The sequence below is a fragment of the Oncorhynchus clarkii genome, chromosome 4 (genome assembly GCF_045791955.1).
Source record: "Oncorhynchus clarkii lewisi isolate Uvic-CL-2024 chromosome 4, UVic_Ocla_1.0, whole genome shotgun sequence".
NCBI classification, from domain to species: Eukaryota; Metazoa; Chordata; class Actinopteri; order Salmoniformes; family Salmonidae; genus Oncorhynchus; species Oncorhynchus clarkii.
Genome location: NC_092150.1, coordinates 64,483,253 through 64,500,585, shown reverse-complemented (window position 1 = coordinate 64,500,585; position 17,333 = coordinate 64,483,253). Strand labels below are relative to the sequence as shown.

At 41.9% G+C, this 17,333-nt stretch overlaps 1 protein-coding gene across 1 annotated transcript in view; it reads right to left on the bottom strand.

Moving 5' to 3' along the window:
* The window catches only part of LOC139407098 (mannosyl-oligosaccharide 1,2-alpha-mannosidase IA-like), a 165,796-nt gene that overhangs the window by 87,664 nt on the left and 60,799 nt on the right, over positions 1-17,333 (bottom strand). Inside the window, exon 3 of the mRNA XM_071150494.1 lies at positions 9,836-9,951. Within this exon, the coding sequence (XP_071006595.1) occupies positions 9,836-9,951 (116 nt within the window). The remainder of the gene's footprint in view (positions 1-9,835; positions 9,952-17,333) is intronic.

The following is a 17,333-nucleotide window of genomic DNA, read 5'->3' as shown; positions in this document are numbered from 1 at the left end:
TTGATAACCTCATCCTAACCTCGAGCCCTTTGCTTTATATGATAGATCAAAATGGTAGATCATGTAGAGTGGTCTTAAAATATTTATGTTAATCTAATATTACTATGTGCATATTTCTTGAGGTTTTAGTGAGAGGAAAAGTTTGTTATTGCCTGTACTTTGAGTGGACCACATTTTAAAAACTGTGCATGGGGGGGGGGGCATTGTCCATTGTTGCACGGGATTTAACTTAATGAGAAACATTTCTTCCTGGTAATGGTGGTGGTGGTGGGCTACAAATAACCTCATTATGGTTTCAGTGACAACGCTTTGTAATTATACCAAATAACAAGTAAATATCAGTAGCCAATACTTTTTTTTGTTGTCCTCATTTCCAAATATAAGCAATTATTTTATATTTGAGAGGGAAATGTTTAACTTTGGCTTTTGTTTCTTGTAGACTATTTGTTTGGGACAAATGGCAGATGAGGGAATAAACGTTTGTTTATATGTCTTTTTTTCCATAGATGTTCTCAATACGAAGGATTCTCTGCACTTTGACTCTTTGTATTTGACTAACAATTTCTACATGAGTAAACTAATCTGGCCCAGAGAGATACAGTTCTATTATTTAATAGTAGAGAGCGTGCGGCAGACAGGCAAACAAGATAATTTAACGCCGGGCCGTCAGACTAACTTATAATTAAAATAAATGTATTTAGTCCTGCAAACCTGCAGACTGTGAAATCCAAATTCGTAATATTTCTGCTAGCATTATCAATGGTGTGTTAATGACTTCAAATTATGACAGATGGCAGTTGTTCAAATGAGTAAAGCATTTTGTATTCATGGTAATGTACTGTTTTTTGCCTGATTGTGGACAGAACGACTTGGCACACCTTATTAACTGTTGAGAAGGGGTTAAACTCTGAGGTATCCTGAGGACACTGCTGTAGCTACTAGCTAGGTACTGTAACGTAGGTGCTTTCCTCTCAGAGAGGATTACTTCTGTTCTGAGGACAGCCATTATCACGAGGCCCTGTCTCCTCACCCACATCAAGACATCAGAGGGCTGTTCTGTCCTTCAGTCAAGAACTTCAGTGAGGCCAAAGCGTCAAGAGGATTTCATTGAGCGTCTTCTGCACTGCACTCAGTGTTCAATTGCACATACTGCCAGGGTTAGAAAATAAAGTGGTATTAGAGCAAATATGTTTTGTGGATACTAATGAGATTAAATGTGATTACGTATTGTAGACATTAAAATGGTGGGAATTCCGTAAAAGGGGTCAACTCTAGAGCGCCGAAATAACATAAACCGACGACAGCCTCAATGTATTCAGACCAGATGTTACAGGTTGCACAATTTGAATTTACATTAATATTTACATCAAAACACAGAGCAGTCTCTCACATGTTATAGTGGGGTGAGACATTGCTGAATTCCCTAATGTATGAAGTTCTCCCGCTGCTGTTTTAGTAAAAAATGCAAAGTCTTTAAAGTTGTAAGTACGGGATACACATTGTATACATCGTCCAACAAAATACTTACTTGCAGGTTCCTTCTCGACAACGCAACAATAAGAAATAATAGGTTTAGAATTTTTGCAAATGTATAAAAAACTTAAAAAAACTGAAATACCACATTTACATAAGTATTCAGACCCTTTACTCAGTACTTTGCTGTAATCGCTGCACCTTTGGCATCGATTACAGCCACAAGTCTTCTTGGTGTGACTATAAGCTTGGCACACCTGTATTTGGATAGCTCTTCTCTGCAGATCCCCTCAAGCTCTGTCAGGTTGGATGGGGAGCATCGCTGCACAGCTAATTCCAGTTCTCTCCAGAGATGTTCGATCGGGTTCAAGTCCAGGCTCTGTTTGGGCCACTCAAGGACATTCAGAGACTTGTCCCCGAAGCCACTCCTGCGTTATCTTGGCTGTGTGCCGAGGGTCGTGGTTCTGTTGAAAGGTGAACCTTGCTCTGGAGCAGGTTTTAATCAAGGATCTTTCTGTACTTTGCTCCGTTCATCTTTCCCGAGATCCTGATTAGTCTCCCTCAACCACTCCCTACTTATTCAAAGGTTGTCAGAAATTAGCCTTGACCAGGCGTCTTGCAACTGGTTTAGGAACCATCTGTCAGACAGGAAACAATGTGTGCTTTCTGATGGTGTCAAGTCACCTCGAAAAACTAAATGATGCTGTTTTATAATTCTCGTAGAAGTATTTCAGATGGTTATACACATTTCTGCATTGGATAGCTCTTTCATCGGGCAGGTTTCCACCTATAAATATCTTGGCTTTTGGATTGACAAAAATGTGACTTACAAAACATACGGATGAGCTAGTTAAGAAGCTGAGATTTAAAGGAGGCTTATTTTATAGAACTAGATCGGGTCCCTCCCTAAACAGCAGGAAGCAGATTGTAGTCAACTTCCCTGCTAGTTTGTGACTTTGGTGACACCATTTACAGTGCCTTGCGAAAGTATTCGGCCCCCTTGAACTTTGCGACCTTTTGCCACATTTCAGGCTTCAAACATAAAGATATAAAACTGTATTTTTTTGTGAAGAATCAACAACAAGTGGGACACAATCATGAAGTGGAACGACATTTATTGGATATTTCAAACTTTTTTAACAAATCAAAAACTGAAAAATTGGGCGTGCAAAATTATTCAGCCCATTTACTTTCAGTGCAGCAAACTCTCTCCAGAAGTTCAGTGAGGATCTCTGAATGATCCAATGTTGACCTAAATGACTAATGATGATAAATACAATCCACCTGTGTGTAATCAAGTCTCCGTATAAATGCACCTGCACTGTGATAGTCTCAGAGGTCCGTTAAAAGCGCAGAGAGCATCATGAAGAACAAGGAACACACCAGGCAGGTCCGAGATACTGTTGTGAAGAAGTTTAAAGCCGGATTTGGATACAAAAAGATTTCCCAAGCTTTAAACATCCCAAGGAGCACTGTGCAAGATAATATTGAAATAGAAGGAGTATCAGACCACTGCAAATCTACCAAGACCTGGCCGTCCCTCTAAACTTTCAGCTCATACAAGGAGAAGACTGATCAGAGATGCAGCCAAGAGGCCCATGATCACTCTGGATGAACTGCAGAGATCTACAGCTGAGGTGGGAGACTCTGTCCATAGGACAACAATCAGTCGTATATTGCACAAATCTGGCCTTTATGGAAGAGTGGCAAGAAGAAGGCCATTTCTTAAAGATATCCATAAAAAGTGTCGTTTAAAGTTTGCCACACCAAACATGTGGAAGAAGGTGCTCTGGTCAGATGAAACCAAAATTGAACTTTTTGGCAACAATGCAAAACGTTATGTTTGGCGTAAAAGCAACACAGCTCATCACCCTGAACACACCATCCCCACTGTCAAACATGGTGGTGGCAGCATCATGGTTTGGGCCTGCTTTTCTTCAGCAGGGACAGGGAAGATGGTTAAAATTGATGGGAAGATGGATGGAGCCAAATACAGGACCATTCTGGAAGAAAACCTGATGGAGTCTGCAAAAGACCTGAGACTGGGACGGAGATTTGTCTTCCAACAAGACAATGATCCAAAACATAAAGCAAAATCTACAATGGAATGGTTCAAAAATAAACATATCCAGGTGTTAGAATGGCCAAGTCAAAGTCCAGACCTGAATCCAATCGAGAATCTGTGGAAAGAACTGAAAACTGCTGTTCACAAATGCTCTCCATCCAACCTCACTGAGCTCGAGCTGTTTTGCAAGGAGGAATGGGAAAAAATGTCAGTCTCTCGATGTGCAAAACTGATAGAGACATACCCCAAGCGACTTACAGCTGTAATCGCAGCAAAAGGTGGCGCTACAAAGTATTAACTTAAGGGGGCTGAATAATTTTGCACGCCCAATTTTTCAGTTTTTGATTTGTTAAAAAAGTTTGAAATATCCAATAAATGTCGTTCCACTTCATGATTGTGTCCCACTTGTTGTTGATTCTTCACAAAAAAATACAGTTTTATATCTTTATGTTTGAAGCCTGAAATGTGGCAAAAGGTCGCAAAGTTCAAGGGGGCCGAATACTTTCGCAAGGCACTGTATGGGAATTTAGCAGCCACCACTCCTAAACCTTTTGATGCAGTCTACCATAGTGCCCTTTGCTTTATCACAGGTGACAGTTTTAATATGCATCACTGCATCCTGTATCAAAATGTTTGCTGATCCTGATTAGTCGTGTAGACTTCATTACTCCCATTTTGTTTACATAGCTTTACTACACAAGCTTCCGACCTACCTCACTTCACTGTTAAAATAAAACAAATATGACACCAAACCCGTTCACAGAAATGGTTAACTTTCGAAGTTCCACTAGTATGTACCGATCTAGGTAAATCTGCCTTCAATTTTAGTGCCCCCCATTTTTGGAATAGTCTACAAAACTCCCTACATCTTGACTAACTGGTGCCTCTATGGCAGTTTAGGACTTTAATGTTGAATGACTTTAATGAGATCAATTTGTTGTATTGTTGTCCTCAGGGCACCATTGTAAATGAGACCCATGTCTCGATGGGTTTTCCCTGATTAAATAACAAGACAATGTATTCCATTGAGACCATTTCAGCCATTACCGGGGTGTGTTTGACAAGTCATTACAAACGTTTCGGCGGTCATAGCGTTAGCGGGGGGGGCAGGCAAAAAGCAAGATTATGAAAGAGTCACCGGAGTAAAATGAAAGCAATCAATCCAACGAGATTTAAGTGGCTTTTGCACCCCTCAATGGCTGAAAAAGACAGATCCTCAGGTGGGCGGGGAATGTGCGTTGCTATTAATAGGACGCTAAAATAAGGCCCATCCAGCTGGGGCTCATGGTGTCAGACCGAACCACAGCCCTCAGCCTCCTGACCTACTGAAACCTCTAGTCAGGTCAAATCAAGGGACATTTTCAATGAATGAGCTCCAATTCAACAGAATAATCAGAGTACAGGGGAAATGACTGAGATGGGATTGAGAAGTCTGATGGAAAAATGGAATTGCAGAACGTTGTGTAGAGGTTCTAGAGCGGAGGCTACAGTGAGCTGAGCTCCATCCCATCACAACGTTGAGAGCAATGTTAGTGAATGACAACAACAATAATACTCCCTGACAGTAAAATCATCTCAAGGAAGCCCCTGTGTAGACACAAAGAGCAGCAGTGACAACTGACTCCTGGAGATGATGCACGAATGCTCTTTCTAAACCTGGCCTACACTGCTACACAATAACATACTGCCACGTCTGTGGATCATCTGTCAGAGGACCCTTAGAAATTCATCCTCTGATGACGTGCTTTAGTGTGTGAGTGTGTGTAGGTGTGCGTGTGTTTGTACAAAAAGGCGCAGGGGGGAGGGGGGGGCTCCCTCAAACCTCTGGCTAGAAAATGTCTCTTTGTTCCAGCCTCTGAAAGGTTATCTTGCAGGCTGATGTCCAGCAAGGCTGTGCAGTCCATTACACAGCTCCTGCCTGCGGGCTGACAGTGGAGCCGGGGCCCTTCCATAATACATACAGCCATTGCCTTTGTTCATGTACTGGCCTTGCCTTTCACAGCAGCCCAAAACACACAGCTCACCAGATGAAAGATTGCAGGCGGGCACAAGGCAGAGGCAAATAAAAATGGGCGCTTGCTCGCTTTCTCTCGCTCTACACCTCTTCCCAGCAGAACTGAGTGGGAAACAAAAGAAATTGTCCCTGGCCATTATAGTCCACGCTGTTTACTATGTCCAGACCTGTTTTTGTTCTGACCCTATATGTCTGTCTACCGGTCATGCTCAAGTACACAGACACACAGGCAGAGGGGAGCTGGTGGGGAGGGGGGGGACGGGGGTCGGCAATGCAAATAGTCTGGGTCAATCAATTGGCTCGATATTTAAGACAAGCGTAAATCCGGTATCCCCACTGCCTCGTCTTGAAACCTGAACATTAAAACAGACTCCGAGACGTCTCCCCTGTTCCAGTGGATCTGTATTGTACAGAGGCATCAGGAAATGCAGTGGTATGCTCCTGTCTCTCAGTATTCCAGTCGTGGCCCCTCACTATTATGACAGTGAGGCGGTATGGAGGAACATGACAGAGGTTGGGGCCAAATGGAAAACCACAGACCGCTCCATCCATGTTAAGACAATGTTGGAAGAGAAGGAGATGGAAGAGGGGGTTGTATTTATCTTTGAAATAGATATTCTGTATTCAGGAGACAAAGTGAATATTAATGCCCAATCCACCAGGGCTTTTGTGAGCTCCTTTATTGTTGGAATTGCTCGAGGGCAGCGAAGTCAATGCCTTTCAATTAAAAGTTTGTTAATACACTTCATGAATGCGCCTGATCACTAATTTTTTTTTCCGCTCTCTCTCCCGCATTTGGAAAAAAAAAATAAGGGTGGACAAGAATTTAGTGCTTCTTAACGAGTTGGTTCTCCCAGGGGAATAAATAATGAATCTGGTTCCATAACATGGGCAGGGTCTAAGGCAGAGGAAACATCAAAGTAAAAAGACTGAAGGTGTTTTTCTTCTTCACCGTTTCCACTCCAACTCCCTCAGCTAAATTCTTCAGCTCCATCACCACCCCTTCAATAATCCATGGTAGTTCATTTCACACAGCAACTAGGGTTAACAACGGTGAAAAGAGGAAAGGTTAGACAATTTTCCCTTGATGAGCCATCACATTTCTTTTAGCTATAACCTTCCTCACCTCTGGCATTCAATTGATCATAGAAACTGCATTACAGGGCTAAGTAATGGTTCAGTAGTTCACATACAAAAATTGCACAAACTGCAGTTTGACATTCTCTCAAGTGGGACATTCCTTTTAAAGCTGTAAACGGAACCATGACTTGAAAACAACATTTAAGAAAAGAAAAACTTGCAGAGAAATCACAAATTATTGAGGCATGACAATGGGGAGAAACATGCTGAGCTAAGAATAGATGCAAAAAAACAGAGTGGTTCAAAGCATTTGAGAGTGGTGCAGGTGTGGACCACAATGCAAATCCTAATTATTGCAGTCCAATAGACTGGGGGGTTGGTTGGTTGCGTTATTCCACTGTGTGTTTGTGCATTATTGAGCACCATTGCCAATATCACAATTTCCTAGATATACACATCACATTAGATTGCAAAGGTCTTGTATATATCGTGTGGCCATGTCTGAGGCAAAGCCTTTTCAAACTGGTTTATACATCTCTTCCGTCTCAGTGTTTGGGAGTAATTTGTTTACTATGCATAGTCTGGAGGGAAAAACTGTCAATGAATATCCTTTTCTTGGTGAGAGTGAAAGGCTTGAGGAAGGCAATGTGTTGTTCTATCTGACAGACACACAAAGTCCTCACTCTTAAAGCACATTACCTTCAACCTGATGAGTCAGGTCCATATTGACTGATTAGAAAAAAATGCTCCTTTCCCTACCCCGAACAGTAGAATTAAGATGACTTCATTCAGTCCACTTCCACAGACAGACGCGGTGGTTCCTTCCAGGTGAGTACTGTACCTGTTCTGTCTAACACTAGAAAGGCCTTGAGGGACCCATCCCTTCAAGCCAAAATGAGTCATTTTAAATCCAACATTCTAACGAATACATTTCATATGCTATCAAAAAAATTATATTTTGGTTGTGTTAATGAAGGTATTGGGTAACATTAGAATAGGAAAAAAAATCTCTCTCTCTTCCTCTCAATATATATATATCATTTTTAGGAGTTTATTTTAGGCTGTTGCCTCATGCTCAAGTGTGGAACTTAAGAAAGTGGCTATTCTTAAAAAGTTCATTGGCAATGGTAGGTGTTTTGGAAACCTCTGAATCTGTGTGATACCATATAGAAATCAACATTTCTTACCTGCGACTCTGTAGGAGGATTTGAAATTCGAACATACGCGTGTTAAATAGACATATTTCAGAAAAGTCCAGGACAGAGGAGGGCATGACTTTAAACATGGCACAGATATTTCAATGTTTTATTCATATTTAGTCAAACTGCTCTAACTTGGCTCTTCTAGTGTTAAACAGAGTGTCACGACTCCTACCGAAGGTGGCTCCCCTTCCTGTTCGGGTGGCGCTCGACGGTCGTCGTCACCGGCCTACTAGCTGCCACTGATCCCTTTTTTCCCCTTTCTGTTCATTTGTGTTTTAGGTTGATTGGTCGGGCTTTATTTACCAGCGGGCCCGCCTGCTGGTTGTGCGGGACTGTTTGGTTGTGCGGGATTGTTTGGTGTACATGTGTGTCACGGTTTTCCCATTTTCTTGGGTTTTGCTGGACTGTTTAAGTCCCCCGTGTTTGGGGCATTTGTTGTGTGTGCGCCCTGTGTTTCGTGGGGCTGGCGTATGTTCACATTAAAAAGTTTAGTACTACCCTGAACTCTCTGCTTCCTGCGCCGGACTTCTCCTCCACTACACCCCGGACGTTACACAGAGCACTTCAGGGCCCAATTACCTGGAGTCAAATCCAACCAAATCTTATGCGTCACTTCCTTCGTAAACAACAGGTGTAGACTAACAATGAAATGCTTACTTATGGGTCCTTTTCCAACAATGCAGAGTTAAAGATAAGAAAAATAAATAAATAGAAAGAGACAAGGCATAAATACACAGTGAATAACGAATAAAAATTAACATGGCTACGTACAGGGAGTATCAGTACCGAGTCGATGTGCAGGGGTACGAGGTAATTGAGGTTGCTATGTACTGTATATATAGGCAGGGGTAAAGGTACTAGGCAACAGGATAGATAATAGACAGTAGCAGCAGCATATGTGGTGATTGTGAAAGTGCCTGTGTGTGAGATTGTGTGTGGCGTCAGTATACATGTGTGTGCGTGTGATTGTGTGTGGGTGTATGTAGTGAGTGAGTGAGTGAGTGAGTGAATGTGTATATTTTGGGTTGTAAGTATGTGTGAGTGCGTGGGTAGGTAGGGCCGTGGTGGTCATGAAATTTTGTCAGTCGGTTATTGTCATGCAAATGACTGCCAGTCTCACAGTAATTGACCGTTAATTAACATAAATATGTTTAGCATCTCCAGGCGTCCACGCATGCTGATGCACGCCTTTGGAACATCTACATTAAAACAAGTCGAACAAATCCATTTCAGATACATCATCACAATAAATCCATTATTTTGGTCAGGTCTAAAGAAACATTATGATGTGAAGAAAATGTATGTCAGAAGAACAGAATAGGAGTCTAGTTCATTTAGCAGACAAAGATATTTTTTATAAGTCCCTTGCAAATATTTTATATGTTTTATTGTAAGAATAATATAATTGAACATAGCTGAATAAAATAAAGGATATTTTTCCCAATCCAGAGCGAGTGCGCATTTGATGTGGCTATGTTGAGCGTAAAAGTTACCATTTGAAACAGGTTCTATACGCTAGATTTAAGAGTTATTTGACACATTTAGTTGTGAATGATACAAACCTTAAAATGTCGTAGAAATCAAAACATACACCAAGTGTACAAAAACATTTAGAACACCTACCTAATATTGACTTGTCGGGGCATGCACTCAAGGTGTCGAAAGCGTTCCACAGGGATGCTGGCCCATGTTGACTCCAATGCTTCCCACAGTTTTGTCAAGTTGGTTGGATGCACTTTGATACACTCAAGCATTAAAAAAAACTCAGCAGCGTTGCTGGTAGAAATGATGTAAGACGGAGTTCAGCTTTCCTGCATTAAAATGCCTTGGGTGGCTCTGTATTCTTTCCCTACTGATTACAGTGGGGCTTGCCTAACCAATCAGATTCTAGATCTTCAGACCTTGAGCTTGTCAGTGGCTGACTAGCTAGCAGTCCAAGGTGTTCTATGGTTCTACTAGCTAGCAGACAAAGGGGGTTCTACGTTATTTGGTTCTACTCACCACGTTGAAGTCCAGGTTCTTCTCCACCCACTCTGTGGCCATCTCAAAGTCCTCATACATCTCCATGACGTATAGGGTGTCCAGGGCATCCACGATGGTGGCTCCCTTTATACTCCCTGGGAAGGCAAACAAAACAAAGCCTTGAGGACTCATATCCTATTTTCCTCCCATAGCAACATATTGTATTGGTAGAAAAACAGCACAGTCAGAGTCAGGTTTCTACCATTAAGACAAGAGGAGGTTAAAATCTCCAGGGCAGCTGGGAGTTCTAACCGTAAGTGTGCTGTTTTATTCAAAGAGCGGGGCATATCTCCTGCTGCGGTGGAATATTGCTTCAGGCAACTTCCATTTATCTCAGTGTGAGACGTCATGCATATGAACAAATACAAATATGACAGAGCACCTTTGGATATACTGTCAGGTTTTTACCTGGTTGAGGAGGATGTGGCAGTCAGAACAGAGGAGTGAGCATATTAGCGTGAGTCTTTTCACGGTGGGCTGATTCTTTCGAAAGGCTCTTGGCCACCAGACCTTACCCATCAGGTGACATTATACCGAGCCTCCTGAGTGGCGCAGCGGTCTAAGGCACATCATTGCAGTGCTAGAGGCATCACTACAGACCCGGGTTTGATCCCAGGCTAAGTCGCAGCCGGGAGAACCAAAGGGAGACCTATGAGGCGGTGCATAATTGGCTCACCATCGTCCGGGTTAGGAGAGGGTTTGGCCGGCCGGGATGTCCTTGTCCCATCGCGCTCTAGTGACTCCTTGTGGCGGGCTGGACGCATGCACGCTGACTTGTGTCACCAGTTGTACGGGGTTTCCTTCGACACATTAGTGCAGCTGGCTTCTGGGTTAAGCGGGCGGGTGTTAAGAAGCTCGGTTTGGCAGGTCATGTTCCGGAGGACGCATGATTCGACCTTTGCCTCACCCAAGCCCGTCAGGGAGTTGAGACAAGATCAAAATGAGATCACAATTGGATATCACGAAATTGGGGAGAAAAAGTGGGTAAAATACAAAAAATAAAAAGATGACATTATACCCCGTTGACAGAGTACCGTGTCCATAAGTCGGGTCCTGTGCAGCTAAAAACACCCTCTTCCGCTTCATTAAGATAAGAGCAACAAGATTAATGAAATTACTGAGCTATAGAGAAATGTAGCCTAGATGCAATTTATTCTCCAGTGAAGATTCGACTTGCTCGGTTTACCAAGCGCTTAGGAGAACCCAGCCCCTGCCAACTATCCACACTCGCTTGGAGGGCCGATATTTCTCCTCCTTTACTTCTCCTCCTTTACGTCACACTTTCAAAAGGAGGAGAGGATGAAAGGAAAGGCACCAGCCAGGCAGGCAGTCAAAGAGGAAAGGCACCAGCCAGGCAGGCAGTCAAAGAGGAAAGGCACCAGCCAGGCAGGCAGTCAAAGAGGAAAGGCACCAGCCAGGCAGGCAGTCAAAGAGGAAAGGCACCAGCCAGGCAGGCAGTCAAAGAGGAAAGGCACCAGCCAGGCAGGCAGTCAAAGAGACAAACACTTATCAAAGCTTTTAGTCCGCAGCATTATGGAAAATAAACTCAATAACACGACTAAAGCACTTTCCCATTCACTTACACCTATATGGCTTTCTTCAAATGAAAAAAAAAGACAATGTCGTGGTAACTGAAGGTGTTTTTATTTCCTTAAAAGGGTAGGATTACAGCTAAAAGCTTTAATGTAGATTGAACACCCCCGAAACTTAACAATGGGTGCTGTAGGCCTGCCTGTGCCTGTCTGTCAACGAATGTTAATGTGGGACACAAAAAGGAAGAGTAGCAAGGGTCACTGCAGGCTTGACTAAACACATTTCCACTGGCCATCCTTTTGTCACCTGGCATCCTTTTCCCTTTCCTGTTTTTCATTAATCCCTCACTCCATTTGGACTCTGTGAGAGAGATGAGGGAATGACATTTTGTGCCTGCTACCCATTGTCTGCTTCCTTCCTGCTCCGTGGCTAGAGTGCGTGCCTGCTTCCCCCATTATAAAATACAGTGGCAAAGAGAAGTGGAGAGGTGGGCATCCTCATCCCATTACTGGGACAAGCCAGAGCATGATGTGTGAAAAGGTGTTGTGTTTTTGCGAATGTTTTCACGTGCGTTTGTGTGTGCATGTACCTCAAATGTACAGCAAGCCATGGAGTGACTTGAATTCTAAGAAGCAGAACACAGAATATCAAAGCCAGATTTCTCTGATCTATCAAACACAGTCTTCTCACTCTAAGCTTCCAATTAAAATGAATTTCTATGACATGTCATGAAGCAGCCTTTATTCTTATAATAAAGGGCTCTTGAGATCTTTGTCAATTTTGAATGTAAGATGATAGATTTGAGTAAATGAAAAACATGTGAAGGCTTTTGAAAAAAATAAGGATGACCTGGATATCAGTTCTTATAGAGAATCCCAGTTGGTAATTTTAAAACGTTTGATGGAAGAACACTTTCCCAAGTTTCCATTTCATTTACAAATCCTGAATTGACTCAAGGAGGACATCACTTAACATTTTTCTGAGGAAATCAATTAAAGGGATACTTTGGGATTTTGGCAATGTTGCCCTTTATCTACATCCTCAGATGAACTCATGGAGACCATTTTTTTATGTCAGCGCAATGACTGGAAGTAACTACTAGCATGCTAGCAGTACCTATAGACTTCCACTCATTGTGCTAATGCTAGTTAGCATTGGCTCACAAAACTACCTCTAACATCCTTTATACTGGACACAGAGACAAACGAGTTCATCTGACTCTGGGGAAGTAGACAAAGGGCACCAAAATCCCAAAGTATCCCTTTAAGTCCAACGGCCGGCCCATGAACAGGCTAAATACATTTCCCCAGTGCATAAGAGCCTGGTGATGGATGCGTGAGCAACATTCATGGGACAGCAGCTCTCGTGTCTAAGAGCTTTCATTTATCACCTGTTCTCTCTCACTCGCTCGCTCTTCATATCTCATACTTTAGAAAGGAGCTCCTCTTTGGAGCAGAGACTCTTGAGCATTTCATTGACTGATGACACTCGCTAATAGAGTTCTCACATCATTAGCAGGGAACGGCACAAATGGTGGACAATTTAATCTCATGGGGCTAAGAGCCTTCAAGGCGTTGTCAGACGATGCATTGTTTGGACAAAAACAACCTTCACGTAAAAGTGGGCTCAGAATATCAAACCCATACACACAGTGACATCGTTCATTGTTCTGAGGGAGGACGTCGTCACCACCTCATTGAGGCCTATTTTAGAAAACATCAGAACCTGGGGCAACTTGGTTTATTATGTAAATATGCCTGTGGCAACTAGCCCAAATGTCTAGTCAAACCTGCTCTGCAGCTATGTGACACATTTGGTTATTCATCTTGGGGAGGACATGGTGGTTTCCTTAATACAGAAATAGGAAGATGAGAGTAAACCATTGGAAGTTTGTTGTGACAGCGAAGGTAGGCCTACATATGTTAGAGTTGTTAGATTAGATAATCATGTAGTGAGCCTTAGAGCAGTTATATAGTCTAACTTTATATTTAGGTTATCTCCTTTGTCTTTCAGGTACCCACAATACAAACATAAACCATTCAAAGGAAGTTAGAGAAATCTAGATCAAAAGGTGGAATTATACCATTTGGGTGAAAGTGACCCATCCCAACCAAAGGCAACATTGTTCACTAGCAAAACAGTACTACAGTGCAATTGGAAAATATCCAGACGCCTTGACTTTAACATTACAGCCTTAATTTAAAATGGAAACAATTGTTTTTCCGCTCATCAATCTAAAACAAAATACCCCATAACGACAACAAACAGGTTTTTAGAATGTTTTGCTAATTTATTAAAAATAAACAGAAATATTACATTTACAAAAGTATTCAGACCCTTTACTCTGTACTTCTTTGAAGATCCTTTGGCTGTGATTACAGCCTCAAGTCTTTTGGGGTGTGACGCTATAAGCTTATAAGATCCTCTCAAGCTCTGGGCCGCGTGAACAACTATTTGCAGGTCTCTCCAGAGATGTTCAAATCGGGTTCAAGTTTGGGCTCTGGCTAGGCCACTCAAGGACATTCGGAGACTTGTCCCGAAGCCCCTCCTGCATTTTCTGGGCTGTGTGCTTAGGGTTGTTGTCCTGTTGGAAGGTGAACCGTCGCCCCAGTCTGCGGTCCTGAGCTCTCTGGAGCAGGTTTTCATCAAGGATCTGTCTGTACTTTGCTCTGTTCATCTTTCCCTTGATCCTGACTAGTCTCCCAGTCCCTGCCGTTGAAAATCATCCCCACAGCATGATGCTGCCACCACCATTCTTCACCTTAGTGATGGTGCCAAGTTTCATCAAACCAAAGAATCTTGTTTCTCATGGTCACAGTCGTTTATGTGCCTTTTGGCAAACTTCAAGTGGGCTGTCATGTGCCTTTTACTGCAGAGTGGCTTCCGTCTGGCCCTCTAGCATAAAGGCCTGATTGGTGGAGTGTTGTAGAGATGGTTGTCCTTCTGCAAGGTTCTCCCATCTCCACAGAGGAACTCTGGAACTCTGTCAGAGTGACAATCGGGTTCTTGGTCAACTCCCTGACCAAGGCCCCCCCCCCCCCCGATTGCTCATGTTGGCCGGGTGGCTAGATCTAGGAGTTTTGGTGGTTCCAAACTTCTTCCATTTAATAATGATGGAGAGCACTGTGTTCTTCGGGACCTTCAATGCTGGCATCCTTCCTCAGATCTGTGCCTTGACACAATCTTGTCGCGGTGCTCTACGGACGATTCCTTCGACCTTATGAGTTGGACTCCAAGTTTTTAGAAACATCTCAAGGATGATCAATGAAAACAGGATGCACCTGAGCTCAATTTTGAGTCTCAAGGCAAAGGGACTCAAAATTGAGAAGAAAAATTCAAAAGTCAATTTCTTATTTTTTATACATTTGCTAACATTTCTAAAAAACCTTTTTTCACTTTGTCATTATGTGGTATTGTGTGTATATTGATGAGATTTTAAAAAAAAGAAGAAGATTTAATACATTTTAGAATAAGGCTGTAACGTTACACAACTTGGAAAGGGGAAGGGGTCAATGCACTGTGTCCAAAATCCAATCAGAAAAATAAATAAATAAATAGTAAGACATAGCAGATTTGCATCTCAAAAATATGAGCTTGTTTGGTTTTTTGTTTGGTTTCTTCAGGCATGGGAGCCGGAAAGATGGAATAGTAAGAAATCAGAGGGAGGGTGTGTGTGTGGGCAAACTGAGACTGAGTATCAAGGGCCTGGGTATGAGGTGAGGACAGAGTAGGTCATAAATCAGTGTGTAAGGAGACGTAGTGCTCCAGTGGTCTAACGAAGGTTTTGGTTGTGACAAGGGGGTCTGATGCAGGGCCATGCAGATCCGCAGATCCCACCTCAGTGGGTGATGGATTCCCTCTCTGCTACAACCCCTGTATACCCCTCCCAGTTCCAGCATCATCTAGCTCCATCAGCCCAGTGACTGAGGGGACCACACACACACACCACACTGCAGGGTTAGCCCAGGGGAGGCCCAGGCTAAATTACACCATCCATTCAAAATATGGAGATGGAACACCTAATGCGCACATCATCCCAATTACACCATACAATGAAACATCCATGACTTCATCCCTGGAAAAGATAAACAGTTGAGTTTGATATTATTTAAAAGCTTACAAACAGTGTTGTCAAACTGTTGATTATTTATTTTTTACGTAATTTTTTAACCTTTAACATTAAATGATTTAAAGCCGTTTAAACGCCAGGGTTTTTTCATATTCGCATATGTTGTAACTTTGACCGTATTTCACATCCACTGAGGTTTTTGTACTGTGCCCGACGTCGATTGAGACACAACATGCTCTTGAATAGAGGGTGGGTGTCATTTCAATCATGGAAACAGAATCCATAGAATGGACCTATCCATTCAGATCACTAAAATTTAGCTGGTACATCATTGAAATTGGACATTTTTACTTCTAATTGCTATCACAATGACGACCAATGTCAACTTAAATGGTCATGTTTATTCTATTATCTATATTTCTATGAGTTTTTCTATGGAGGATGGACAGTATAATTTAAAATAGATATTCCCATTCAAATCAATAGTCTCTGAAGTGTGGATCTACAACCATTTTTGTGGTATCATTTGAACGTTTCAATTAAAACATGATTCATTTGTTTTTTTACACATTTATCAGCCAAAATCCCTATATTCAATAGCATGTTGAGTTTCAACCGATGGCGTGCACAACACAAAAACCTTATATGATGTAAAATAGGGTTTAAGCTACATTTGACATATTGGTAGAATATTTTTTAATTCCACACAAATTACTGAAATGACAGGCTAAGAATGGACAGAGCTAGGCCTATTTGTTCATCTTATATCTCCAAAGCCAAATCAGTGTGTCTTGCTGGCAACAAAACTTCCCCTGTTTGCAAATTAGGGCTGTCCAGACAACAAAACAAATCTTGGTAGGCTGAAAGTCGTCTGTTCTTTCGACCCATCGATTGGTTGTGTATTTTTTCATATATATAGGGTTAGGGTTCTATCTAGGGTTGAATATTTTCCCGTTATTTTACAAATGTTCCATCTGGAGAATAAATCTATTTTCTCCCGGGTAACCCGGTATTTCCCACCAAAACCGGAAGTGTCATTCAAAAGCATTATAAAGTACATAAATAGACCGGTCTGGATTTGATTAGAGCTTTGATGGAAAACTCAAGCCTGATGCTACTTGAGCCTGGTGAGCCATACATTAAATACAGTTTATAAGCCATACATTAAAGACATTTAATGAGCCCAATCCCAAAAAAGGCCAAATGATTGTGCCCTTATCCAATACATATTTGATATAGGCTACTGCATATTATGTACATCAGAAAAACATAAAAGCCCATAGATGTAGCTAGCTTGGGTAAATAAATTAAACTAGCTCCAGTAGGCTAATCTTTTGGAGTGTGAACTGTATTACTGTACTGTATACTGTATATACTTTATGGACTAGAATTATGCACATCATTCAAACCATGATCAAGCAGAAGAGAACATGCGATTCTGGTGAAGCACATGCAGCCTACAACATTACAAGTATAGGCTAGCGAATTTGATTTTAATTTTGAAATATATTTGTATAATTAGAAGGCTGGCGTATATATACACACCTTTCATAATATTTCCCCTAATGTTATTAGCCTACCTCCTCCTCTTTCTATTGTTGCTTCATTCCTTCCTCACTTTCAGCTGTTAAATGAAATACGTGCCGTTGTCCTCATCTTCATCATTCTAATGACATCCTTGAATAATATAAGACTAGAATTAAATACACAAGGCTTTCACTTCTCTTCACGAAGATTGAATGGTTATGGGTCTGAAAATCTCAGTAACCGGGTTCCCGCCATTCAACCCTAATATAGACAAACCCTATATGTGTTTTAATAAAAATGAACTATACATGCATTGAGCTTGTTTGATGCTTTAAGCTCACGGTTTGA